Source organism: Medicago sativa, chromosome 6 (assembly GCF_051527215.1).
Source record: "Medicago sativa cultivar Bolivia chromosome 6, Bolivia_mono, whole genome shotgun sequence".
Taxonomy (NCBI): domain Eukaryota; kingdom Viridiplantae; phylum Streptophyta; class Magnoliopsida; order Fabales; family Fabaceae; genus Medicago; species Medicago sativa.
In genome coordinates, this window is record NC_140754.1 from 19,813,564 (window position 1) to 19,827,223 (window position 13,660).

The window sequence follows — 13,660 nt, forward strand, 5'->3', positions numbered from 1 at the left end:
ACAGAGTTGTTTCCCTTATGGCATTTCACTGAATGACTGAACATAACAAAGTCCTAGTTCAGTTTGAAATTTTATCATTATGTTTTGGATCATCGGCTTTATTAAGCATTGCCTTTAGTAATCACACCATAGATGGATTAAAATTTTCTAATATTGATCGGAAAACAATGGAAAATGTATTACAAAATGTATTACTTATCAGTTTTGTTCAATAATTTTCATTCTAGTTCTCAAGTTTGCTCAAGTGCTAACATGGAGAAGTTGGATTTCCATGTCATTCTCATAAAATTCATGCACCCTGAAATGAAAATAAGCTGTTTTGAATAAGTTGTTTTTAAAATAAGCTGTTTTGAATAAGCTGTTTTTTTAAAATAAGCTGTTTTGAATAAATTGTTTTTTAAAATAAGGTGTTTTGAATAAGTTGTTTTTTTTAAAAAAAGTGGTTTTATTCATTGGATAAAAAATATTTGTTTTGGTTTGGTTCGGTATGGTTAATAGGTAAGCAAATGGTTAACCAAACCATAACTTTGGTTCAGTTCAGTTAGCTCCAAACCTGAAACGGTTCGGTTTTCCCGAACCATTTCAAAATTTTGGTTCGGTTTTTTGGGTTAACCGAACCATGCCCACCCCTACTTTCTCTCTCTCTCTCTCTCTCTCTCTATATATATATACATATATATATATATATATATATATATATATATATATATCACAACCCCTCATCTTAATATTAATGATTGACCTTAATTAATTATTAATAATAGGGAAAAATACACTTCCCCTCAGCTCTATCAATATGTAACTAACATCTGCTCTATTTTCTCACATGACACAAACATCCCTTTGCCGTTAGAATAGTTATCTTTCCGTCAAAGACATATATATATATATATATATATATATATATATATATATATATATATATATATATATATCACAACCCCTCATCTTAATATTAATGATTGACCTTAATTAATTATTAATAATAGGGAAAAATACACTTCCCCTCAACTCTATCAATATGTAACTAACATCCGCTCTATTTTCTCACATGACACAAACATCCCTTTGCCGTTAGAATAGTTATGTTTCCGTCAAAGACAAATAGCTCTTATTTCATTAACGCCTCTTCTCTTTCTTTTACGATTTTCCATTGATGCATCGATTCTAAGAATTAATAGTTGTCGGTTCCCTCCAAGAAAATAACACCTGAATCCCATTCCCTACCTTTAAGACTATGGATGGTGCTTACTGGGTGTATGATAGACGAGACTGATAATTAAGGATATATCTATGATGTGTGCTCACACCAACATGTAACTTATTCTTCAAAATAGGTATGCATTGCACATTGATCAAAAAAGTATGAGAAATGCTAGGGACACACTCCCTAACACACTCTTTTAACACACTCCACTCATATTCAGCCACGTCACCAACTCTTTCAATGCCTTTACCTGCTAACCGGTACTGCAAGTAACATTTTTTAATTATTTTAATCTTTTTTTTATTATGAATTTAATTTAATTTCTGGTTGTCTTCTCCAAGACTCCCAGTCGCAGATCAGACATGAACTACAACGGGAGAGTTGAATCGATTTTGGCATGTGGTTCCATTCCTCTCATGAAATAAATCTGTTTATTGATTACATAGGAGTTTTATGAACGGCGTAGATCTATGTATACAATTTCCTAAATGCTTCACCAATTCTCAAGATCCTTGTGGATGAGAAAACAAAGTTGTTTCAGTCACTATGATGTGTTGTCAGAGAAGAGGAGAAAAGTTAAAAATTCAATGTAGTGGTGGTGGTTTTAGCATAAATATAGTTGAGTTTTTAGAGACACCATGATAGTTTACTTCATTTTTTTAAAGGAATGGTAGTTTAACATTGTTAATGGTTTTTGGAATGAAGAATTTCGACAAGAAATTAGAAGCATACAACCCTCACATGTCCATATGCGAAACAGAGGGTATTCAAGAAGGAATAAATCTATGCAGGATGACTGTTCTGTTCTCACCGATAGTGGGTGACAGTTTGAAACTCAATAATTAAAAAAAAAATAAAGTGTTAAAAGGTAAATAACAAGTAACCGGTCAAGAGCATTGAAAAAGTTGGTGACGTGGCTGAATATGAGTGGAGTGTGTTAGAGAGTGTGTTAGGGAGTGTGTCCCTAGCATTTCTCAAAAAGTATATCAAGAATTACTTAATTACATCTGTCAAATCATTATAGCCTAATCCTTTGAGATGGAGGGAATAGAGAAAGTTATGTCATCAATACTATGAAGATTATATCGTCTGTCTTCATTCAGTGTTTTGCAGACGAATATTTAGGGTGAAGGTGTAGAAAAATCCCACCATAGAATTATTAATAATTAATCATAACCATTAATTAATATTAAAATTGAGGGTCAAGATTGAGAGTAACTATAAAGAGTTACTCTTGAAGTCGATGGATCCCTTGAAAGGTATTCAGACGTGGAATTTTTTTTTTCACCAGGATATTTTCAAGGGATAAGTCAAAAGGGAAATAAGTTGTGAAATATGAAAAGTCTATTGATTCTCTAATTTTTTTTGGTGGTGTCCGGAGTTTGAACCTAAGACCTTGCATATATTATGCATTGTCTTTACAAACTGAGTTAATTAGTAAACACATTCATTGTCTTCTCTCATAGTATGATTAAAGGAGACCAGCCAAGAAAGAGAAGAGAGCCTCTTAACGAGAGAGAACAAGTTTGCATGGTGATGAAAGTCAAAACAAAACAGAAACATATGAACAAAACGCAAAAACATGAAACAGAGAATGATGTCACTGTACAATTTTGCTAAGACCTCCCTGTAGTATTTTCATCATAACTCAAAGACCAAACATCATTTTCACGTCAAACCAAAGTCACTAGAAAGCTAACAAAATTATCTAAAACTTTCATGTTTACTCCTAAGACCAATTTTATACCTATCAATACCAGTTTTCATTTTAAATTCGGAAAAGTTGTGCTGAAAGTCCATAAAAATTCACTGTGACCTACATGCAGTAATTTGACCATAACTCAAGTTCTATAAATCGTTTTGAAGTGAGACCAGCGGCATTAGAAAGCTAACATCCATACCTACAACTTTAGTGTTTACACCTAAGACCAATTCTGCACCGATCAATACCAGTTTTAATATCAAAATTCGGGCAAAATGCAGAGTTTCTTCAAGTTTCACATAATCTCATGGTGCTAACCTACTTCCAATAATCATCCTATGGATTATCTAAGGTCTGTACACAATTTCTACATCTATTCAACAAGTTTTCATCATCTAATCATCAAATCTCTCTCAAAACCCTAATTCTCAAATTCTCACAAACTCTCCCCAACTTGTTAGATGTAATCTAATGGTTAACTTAATATTAATGCAAGATAGTCTCACCCTCACCTTAGATTAATTCCTGAATCAGCAACATCGTTCTTCTTTCCTAAGGTCTTCTCCTCTTCTCTTGAATTTTCTCTTCTCTTCTCTTCTTTCTTGTTCTCCTCTTTTCGAAAAAGCGGTTTTTGGTAAACTCTTTCTAACCTAAGCTTCTCTATTTATAATACTAAAATATTCTTCCCAAATCTATTTAGGCCCAACAACTTATTCTTCTTTCTATTCTAACCTCCAATTTTACTCACACTAATAATCCTCATTTTCTAATAAATAATATTTCTCTTCTAAATATATAATAATACACCAAATAACAAATATATATCTATAACAATTAACAAATATATTATGCTAGTAAATACCAACATATAACATAACAAAATATCGCTCAACAAAATATATTAACTAAATTATAAAAAGACATCTAATGTCAACAAATCATATATCCCTCATATAAATATATTCTAAAACTAATCAAAATAATTAAATAAAAAGGAGGGCGTTACACCCGGAACAACCAAGAACATGGGTGCTGAACTGGGCAACTCACCTTGAGCTCGCCACGAGCTTGCCATGCGAGCTGCACCAGAATAGGCAGCCCTGTTCTTGGGTTTCCTCTCGTGAACCCTCCAATTTTCACCCCAAAATCCCATTTTTGATCCTCTTTGACTCAATTTCGTCCCCTAAACTTGTTTACTAGCTAGTTAACATACATCAAAAGGCTTGACAAAAAGAAACATACATCAAAAGACAATCAAAACAACAACAAACATAGAATCAAAACCTCAATTCACAACATATTCATCACCTAATTCATTTTTCACCAAAACCCACAATTTTCTCATTTTTATTCAAACTTCACAACAATCACACCAATTCAAATCCCATCAACATACAAACATAAGTAAACATTTATGAAGTGAATTTAGACATGTTTCAACATTAATCACTCATCAATTCATGATTTACACACAAATAAGCAAAAAACATCAAAATGACTTAACAACAACAACTATGAAGTTTAAGCACATAACATAACAATTTCATGAAATTCATCATGCCCACAAAACCACTTGAATTAGGAGCATGCATTTCATGATTCAAAAGTCACAATTAACAGAAAAGCACTTAAATCCATAATTGAAAATAGGAGATTATAGCTTAATTATGAAAAGGAAATCATCCCCCTTACCTCTAGCTTCACAAATCCTAGATTTGGCTTCACTTTAGCTCCTAGCTCTTCAAACCCCAAGCTCTCTTTAGCTTCCTCTTCTATCCTCTTGATACACTTTTTCTCTCTACCTCTTATGTTTTTGTGAAATGAAATAATGAAAGGCTTAACCATGATTTCTCATAAGAAAACAACTCCGAATATGAAACCCTCATCCTGCTCTCCGATTCTTAGGTAGCACTCTCACCAGTTTGTCCAACCCAAATCACCTTCACCAAAACGATCTTTTTTCCTCTTAAGCGCTTAACTTTTCGATCTCCATCCTAATTGGCCAAGTCTCAACAATCAAATTATCCCGAACTTCCAAATTCTAACCAGCCTAGTTATAATTTGTAGTGTGTATATACATATTAATGTCTAGTAGTTTTTTGTGATAAAAAAAATGTCTAGTAATTTTTTAGTGGTCCCAAGTATGCAGCCTAATGATTCAAAAATAAAATAAAATACGCAGCTTGACTGTTGGTAAACTAAAAGACAATATTGTAAGATTTTTAACTATGATGTTTATGATTCAAATTCTATAAACTACAGTAATAAAAAATAATTTAATGAAACAAAATTAAAATTAATAGAAAAAACAAAACGAAACATTCAGATTCATATTTCCTTTACTTGTACATGAGGATTTAAACAACAATACACAAGATGATGGCTGAAGAGAGAGAGAAAAAAGGTTGTGTACTCCAAAGAATACTCTTGGATTTCATACTAATGTTCCAAATGAAACATATATTGACGAATGCTATCAAAGCACACAAATCACCTTCACAAATAGCTTAACTTAAAAACACATTTACTGCATAAACCGTAAAAATTGTAATCAAAAACTACTAACAATACTCGCAAGAAGTTCACTCACACTATGAAGTTTTTACCACATTTTCTTGCACGAGTTTATGGTTGAAATTATTTTACTTGCTCACTGTACGACGAACTCACTGTAATTTAATAACTGTCTCAACTCTTATTAGAGCCTGCATACTATGAAGAGTTGCAGAAGCCCTTTTTCAAACTATAACAATAGCTTGTTTCTAAACCAAAGCATGAACACTCTAGGAGCCTTCTGTGCCTGAATGAACTTTTATAAACATCTTTTCCAAATTTAGAGAGAAGACAAAGAGTAAGAGACAAGGAAGGCACGTCATTGTTTGTAGCAAAACCAAGTATATTTATCGTAGACACAAATCAACAAGCAAGATAATTTACAAAACAGTGCAATTCATCAAATGGCATTTATCGAAAACAGAGAGCACAGAAATTTCCATGTGCCATTGCAATGGTTACTTAGCTTCACCACTGCAATTGCAGCCTGTACGTCGCGCCACCACAGTGTAATAAACAAAAGAATACAAGTGGTGCGTAATGACTAATGCAATTTGGGTTAACATCTTGTTTAACTCTTTTACACATTATTAGTTTCTTTTCATTGTAAGAAAAATATAGCGTTGATCTTTATCTCTCTCAAAGATACCATAAAAACACATAAACTTAATATTGAAAAGGAAATAAGCTATACATAAACAATATAGTTCCGAAAAAGAAAACCGAGTTCAATATAATAATATAGTAAAAAAACATAAAAATAAATAAACCTGACTCTTAATCATTTTTTCCTAACATTTTCTCCACTGATTTTTTTTCTTCCATTATTCTAACCTCCTATGAAAATGATGCGCTAATATCAAGATTCATTTCCACTAGCTTCTCTTTTATCGGTCTCGAATCTATAGAGCTCATTTTTACTAGCCGATCTTTTGCCATTTCCCTATCCATAGGGTCCATTTCCTCTAGCTGCTCTGCCATCAATTTCCTATCCATAGCTTTCAAGTAAAGAGAGTTGAGCAACTTGTGATACTCATCAAGATTGAAGGATAAACCAAAATCCTTCATCTCAATCATAAACTTGAGAGCCACACCAAAATCCCTCATCTGAGTAAATAACCTAACAGCCTCCTCATAAACCCGCCCATCACAATATCTAAAAATGAGCGTATGGTCCAGCAGAGCGATGATTAACTTAGAATCCTTCTTTTTGGCTTCTTCCAAGATCTTCTCAGCAATATTTATACAAGACGAATTTGAAGAATCATACAGAAGAGTATCACAAGTGTATAAGCCTATACTCTCCAATAACATCACCATCTCCAAAGCTTGTCCGAATTCCCTAGCTTGAACGTTGGCACGAATAATACGGTCGAAAATTGGTTCTGAAGGACGCAGTAGTGGACCGTCTGCAATCATTTTAAAGATCAACTGCTTGGCTTCATCCAAATATTTACTTGGACAAATGTATCTGACAACCTTCTCACAAAGCTATAGTTTAGCTTGATTTTCCCCAGGATTATCTTTCTCATTCAACATCTCCAAAGCCAAATGCACAGTTTCTTTTCTTGAACAAAGTGCCGCAATCAAAGAAGAAGGCAACAACATATCTAACTCTAGCGACCAATTTGGGATTCTTTTCTGTTTCTCTTTTGCAGCAAGATAGAGAGCATAGACTTCTTTGATCATGTTATTATCAGAAAACCTATTTAAACAGAAACCATGTATCTCACCATCATCTGGAAGGAGGGTTTCTGGATCACGCACCATCTTCTGACATATGGAAGCGGCGGTTTGATGAAGTCTTTCAACGTGCTGGGTATCCGAACTTGATTTACAATCACAAATAGTGTGCACATTGAAATATGTATCTTGATTTGGTACACATTGAAATACCTCAAATTTATCAAAAACTTCGAGTGCATCCTTTCCTTCGTTCCCCCATATATGTCAAAAGAAACCTATGAGTTGATTGAGAAGGAGAAACCGCTTTACCGGAGGAAACAAGAGTCGTATGTGCCAAAGAGGTAGAAGCTGAACTGGGGAAAGACATTATCCCGATGTCAGAAAAATGCGCATGCATACTACTCTCATGTAACAAAGGTTGTGAGGGTTTTGCAACCTTAGCAGGTGCCATTAACCCTGTGTCAGACACTAAACCAACATCCTTTAGAGGATCAACAACATGATTATCTCTGATCACTACCAACTTTTCAGGTGAAACCACCTTGCTACCCAAATCCTCAAACAAGGCCTCACCATCTAACTTATCATTAATAGAATTCAACACGTCCAAAGAATTATTCAGAGCAAGAGCATTACCTTCATTGCAATCATGTCCAGTAACTGAATCTGGCACATCTACTACACTAGGATTTTCTGCTACCATATCAACCTGAAAAGTGTTGGTACGAGTACTAGTCGCCAAAGTAGAATTAATGCCAATTTCCACACTATGATGAGCTACTGCAACTTCAGATTGTAATATTGAAGTGCTTGCGTTCAAAACCTCCATATTATCTCGAGTCATAACATCGTTTTTAGATGGATTTCTAGGTTGTGAAACTACACTGTGATGTTGTTGCTGAGTCTGATTTTTCTTATTATCCTTCTCTAATCCTTCCTTACCTTGTATTGTGCTTAGTTTCTTGCATTGTTGAATTGTGTGACCTATAAATCTGCAATGTGAGCAAAAACCAGGTTGCCTCTCATAATGAACCCCAACAGGGAAAGCATGTCCCTCTCGTTCCACCAACACAGACTCGAAGAGCTTAGCAGACAAATCCACATCAACTAGCACCCTCGCATATAAACCAGAAAGCCTACCCTGAGTATCGTCATCTATGATCAAAGGAGTACCTATTCCCGAAGCAATCTCAAATAAGGTGGTGTTTCTCCAATACTCTTGTGGAAGATGCATTAGCCTCACCCAAATCTGAGCATGTGTTTGAACCTGACTTTGTGGATTGAAATCCATCGACCAACAATAGAACCTCAAGATTCCAAGTTTGAGATTGAGGACACCTTGAGCACAAACCTTCCTCATATCTTCAATTGAGTTGAATTTGAACTTAAAACAGCCCTTTCCTAGAGGAATCACCGTCCAGTTCCTGAGATTAAGCCACAAATTCATCAATTTAAGCTTCATCAATTACCCCCCGAAATTAACAAAACTTCAAGTACCCTCCTGAAATTTCAAAGCGTTAATCAATTTACCCCCTCCGTCAAATTCTTCTGTTAGTCAACATGACGTTTTGCAAATACCACCCTGATGTTTTGCACTTATGTGCAAGATGCCCCCTAAACTTGAAAATTTATATTTTTTTTCTTATCCTTAAGAGTGACTGCATAAGCACTGAATTGTGGAGCATATTAGCTAAGTTTTGACGGTATACAACCATATATGTTCCCTGAAACGATCAAACATTAACCATGTATTAGAGCCTAATGATATGAAAGTCAGCATAGCAAAGTACCGCCACACCTGTCAGATGGAAAACTAATGCATGACATACATAATGAAGCACATAAATGACATATGATTGGCATGACCAAGAATTACCAAGATGTCAAAATATATGACTTTACCAAGATGGAAACATTAACCATGTATTAATGCATGACAAACATAGTGAGATGGTTTAGAATAGTTTAAGATATTTTGACATATATTTTGACAAACATAATGAGATTGGCATGAACCATGTATGTCATTCTTTGTTTAGAATAGTTTCAGATGTTTTGACATATATTTTGACATCTTGGTAATATTGGTTATGCCAATAATATGTCATTTATGTGCTTCATTATGTATGTCATGCATTAGTTTTCCATCTGAGAGGTGTGGTGTACTTTGCTATGTTGACTTTCATCACATTAGGCTCTAATACATGGTTAATTTTTGATCATTTTAGGGAACATATATGGTTGTATACCGTCATAACTTAGCTAATATCTCCACAATTTAGTGATAATGTAGTCACTTTTAAGGATAAGAAAAAAATATATAAATTTCAAGTTCAGGGGGCATTTTGCACATAAGTGCAAAACTTCAGGGGGATTATTTACAAAACGTAATGTTGACTAACAGAAGAATTTGACGGAGGGGGTAAATTGATTAACGTTGTGCAATTTCAGGGGGTAATTGAAGTTTTGTTAATTTCAGGAGGTCAATTGACGAAACTTACAATTCCTGAGGGGTAATTGCCTATTATATGCACGAAAAGATAGAGAAATACACTTAATTAAGATCATTATGAGATTCCATGTCTTACATTATTTGATATATGATGCCAATCTTGATTTTTTTGTTTTGTTAGGTTTCAATCTCCAACTCATGCAAATAATGTCTCTACTAGCTACTAATGAGCAACACTTACCAGACAATCTTGTTTTCTTATATGATACAAATGAGGAGAAAGAATAAAAAATTTACCTTTATTGTCTTGAGTATGTATTCTTGTCAATGGAATAAGTTGTCACACAAGGAGAGCAATAAGGTCTCAAACATGGTCTCGAACATAGCCCATGTTTAGGATTAATACTGAAATGTAACAGGTTCAAGTTTTAGAAACAAACTTTTGTGTAAAAAACAGCATAAGATTGTGTACAATACAATAAATGATGGAAACCCTTCCCGGATCTACAGATGCGGGAGCTTTAATGCACTGGACCGCCTTTTTTTAGGCTTAAATGCTCGTGCTTGATATGTTGACACAAATCACGTGTGACAGTAGCTCCTTTATTTTGGGTTTGATGATGTTCTTGTTGATGGTTTACTCTAATTAAGTATTTGCTTCGTTATGCAAAAGCACCCTAGTAAGTCTCAGTCTTGAAATCTTCTACAAGGGTGTCCAAGTTATTGCTTTTGGTTTTGACGATCCTTGTTTTTCAAGTTTCCTAAGATTTTATGTTTTGAGGTTTTTGATTCGATTCAAAAATTTCCCTTTGATCATTTGAATCGATTAATTGCTTGCCTCGGGTGTTTGATCAAAAGGCTTTGAATTGATTCAAAGAGCTTTTGAATCGATTCATTCAGTCTTTCAGTTATCTGAATCTTGGATATTAAATAGTATCATTCATCTTCTGGAAACACTGAAACGATTCAAATCTATGCCTATGAAACTTTGAATCAATTCATTGTTCATCTGGAATTTCTTTTAATCGATTCAAAGTTCTTGACCTTCGTCTCAATCTTCATAGCATTCAGGTGTTATCATGGAAGAGACGTTTTCTTCTATGAAGAGAGGATGCATCCTTAGAGAGGACGAAAAAGGGGAATCTCTATTAATCTATGGTGTTTTCTTCTCCTTTATCTCCTTTAATTTATGCACAATTAATTTCATATATGATGAGTATAATTACCTTGTGATTTTCCTAAAACCTAATTTTCATTGGTCTTTGTTTAAGATAAATTCATTTTAAATTCAATCACCTTGCACATAAAAAATTAACTTGTGATAGTCATCTATAAAATTTGTTAGTTTCTTGTGGTAGTGATTTCTTGCTTAAGATTAGGTTTTGGCTTGAAATAGTTTGTGGATTATTTAGTGCAATAATATTTGATTGCTTTAATACAATTCAAGTGGATTTCTCGTTCAATTTAAATTGTTTGCACACATTGTTTAGCTTGTTATAATTGACATTCGTTGCACAAAATTCCACACTTTTGCAATAACTTTTTGACCAATAAAAAAAGAGAAATAGAAGGTTGTCACAAAAATTGTCACCAAATAGTTGTACAAACATCATTATTCTTATTTCTTATAATTATTGGTGTTATTAATAAAAATAAGAATTTATATTCTATTTGATATATTTTGTTAGATTTATTATATTTGCAATTCACAAACATCTAGTTTATATACTTTTCATCCATGTCAGCATTTCATAGAAACACCGTTCATAATTTACAAAGCATTGGCGAAATAAAAAGAGTGAAAAGGAGAGTAACACTTTTTTAAATCTTATTTGTGATCAAATTAATGATTGAAATCCAAACATAAGTAATTTGTGGTCAAAACACGTTTGATCAACCCAAATGTGACCAAACATATTTAACATAGAAAATCCAATTTATTAATAACAAAAACAAAAAAGTATTTTAAAGTCTCTAAAAAAAAGTATTTTAAAGCTTTAATGTCAAGCAACTTATAATCATACAAAATAAAACTAAAGTCTTCAAATAATTTGTCTCGGAACTTGGGAACATAATTCCTCCCACTGTAAAGTCTTCCGAGGCCTCTTAAATCTTCATTCTTGATCTTCCCAAAGTCTTCACAAATCTTCAGATTTTCTTGATTTGCCGATTTGCATAATTTCTTCGCGAATTACCTCAAATACCCCCTAAAATTGCTATGTTTCAGTCCTTTTTGCTGCTAAAACCTACTGAAAATGATTGAAAAACATGCTAAGAATAACTTGTCATCACGCCTCATATGACATAAACAATTATTCTCACACATGCCTATATAAGGGTGAGTTAGCTTCACCCTCAAGGTATGATTCACTTTTCCCACACTTTTTACACACTCTTTCTCAGTTCTAATATTGACTTGAGCGTTTGAGTGCTAATGTTCATGTAGACATCTTTCGTTCCACCGTGAAGACTCCTCTTCACCGTACTAGAGAATTTTCCGCCACCGTTACCTACATCAGTTCCTCACCGGAAAGATCAGAGAGCAATAAGGTCTTAAACATAGCCCAAGTTTAGGAAACAACCTCTTGTGTAAAAAACATGATAAGATTATGTACAATACACCAAATGATCCATAATGCCTCTTGTAGGCTTAATGCTCATGCTTTATACATAAGAGTGCGTACAATACACGAAATGATCCAGACTGCCATTTTCCAAATGATCCAGACTGCCTTTTTTTAGGCTTGATGCTCATGCTTTATACATTGAAACAAATCACATGTGTGTGTGTGTGTGTATATATATATATAGACACACACTCTAAATCATAACCATTCATCTTAATATTTAATTTTTTTTGAAATAATTCATCTTAATATTAATGAATGGCCTTAATTAATTATTAATAATAGGGAAAAATACACTTCCCCTCAACTCTATCAATATGTAACTAACATCCGGTCTATTTTCTCACATGACACAAACATCCCTTGCCGTTAGAATAGTTATGTTTCCGTCAAAGACAAATAGCTCTTATTTCATTCACGTTTTTCCATTGATGCACTGAATCTAAGAATTAATAGTTGTCGGTTCCCTCTAAGAAAATAACAACTGATGAACCTTTCTTCTTCATCGCTGGGTACCTTTCATATTAGGGTCACTTACGTTCTAGCCATGGAAGAAGCATTCAACAACACTTTAAACATTGGATATCATTCATCATTGTTGCTTTCGTTCTCATTGCTTTTCAGGTAAAGTGGTTTGCCACTTGCCATTGTTTCTTGTCTCACCGTTGCTTTTGTCTCGCTATCGTTTTTTGCTTGTCGTCTTTCAGTCTCGCCGCTGTTTTGTACGTGTCTATTTTATTTTCTGCAGTCCTACCATCATTCTCTTTCATTCTATGCATATACAGGTTTCTTTTGGTTCCAATTTAAATTCACAGCTAGCTGTATCAATGATATCTACTTTTGTATCGAAAAAAGGATGACCCTACAACTTTTTTATAAACAAATCACTCCTTTCTCCTTTCAATTGTTACGAATAAATAATGCCATCAATTCCTTCAAAAAAAAAATAATGCCATCAATTGCAAAGTGGTTTTTATTTTTCAATCAAAACTTATTACAACTTACAAGTTAATCCACACTATTGATATGTATTCTTTCCGATTCCCCTTCTCTGTTTTGGTGAATCCCATTCCCTACCTTTACTTAATTACATCTGTCAAATCATTATAGCCTAATCCTTTGAGATGGAAGGAATAGAGAATGTTATGTCATCAATACTATGAAGATTGTATCGTCTGTCTTCATTAAGTGTTTTGCAGACGAATATTTAGGGTGAAGGTGTAGAAAAATCCCACCATAGAATTATTAATAATTAATCTTGACCATTAATTAATATTAAAATTGAGGGTCAAGATTGAGAGTAACTATAAAGAGTTCCTCTTGGAGTCGATGGATCCCTTGAATGGTATTCAGACGTGGAATTTTTTTTTCGCCTGGATATTTTCAAGGGACAAGTCAAAAGGGAAATAAGTTGTGAAATATGAAAAGTCTAT

The 13,660-nt window shown here is 33.7% G+C and overlaps 1 protein-coding gene across 1 annotated transcript; it reads right to left on the reverse strand.

Moving 5' to 3' along the window:
• Nucleotides 1-7,368: 7,368 nt before the first annotated feature.
• Nucleotides 7,369-8,595, reverse strand: LOC146913526 (uncharacterized). Its single transcript, XM_085720946.1, has one exon. The coding sequence runs from the start codon at nucleotides 8,593-8,595 to the stop codon at nucleotides 7,369-7,371; it is 1,227 nt and encodes a 408-aa protein (XP_085577072.1).
• Between the last annotated feature and the right edge of the window lie 5,065 nt (nucleotides 8,596-13,660).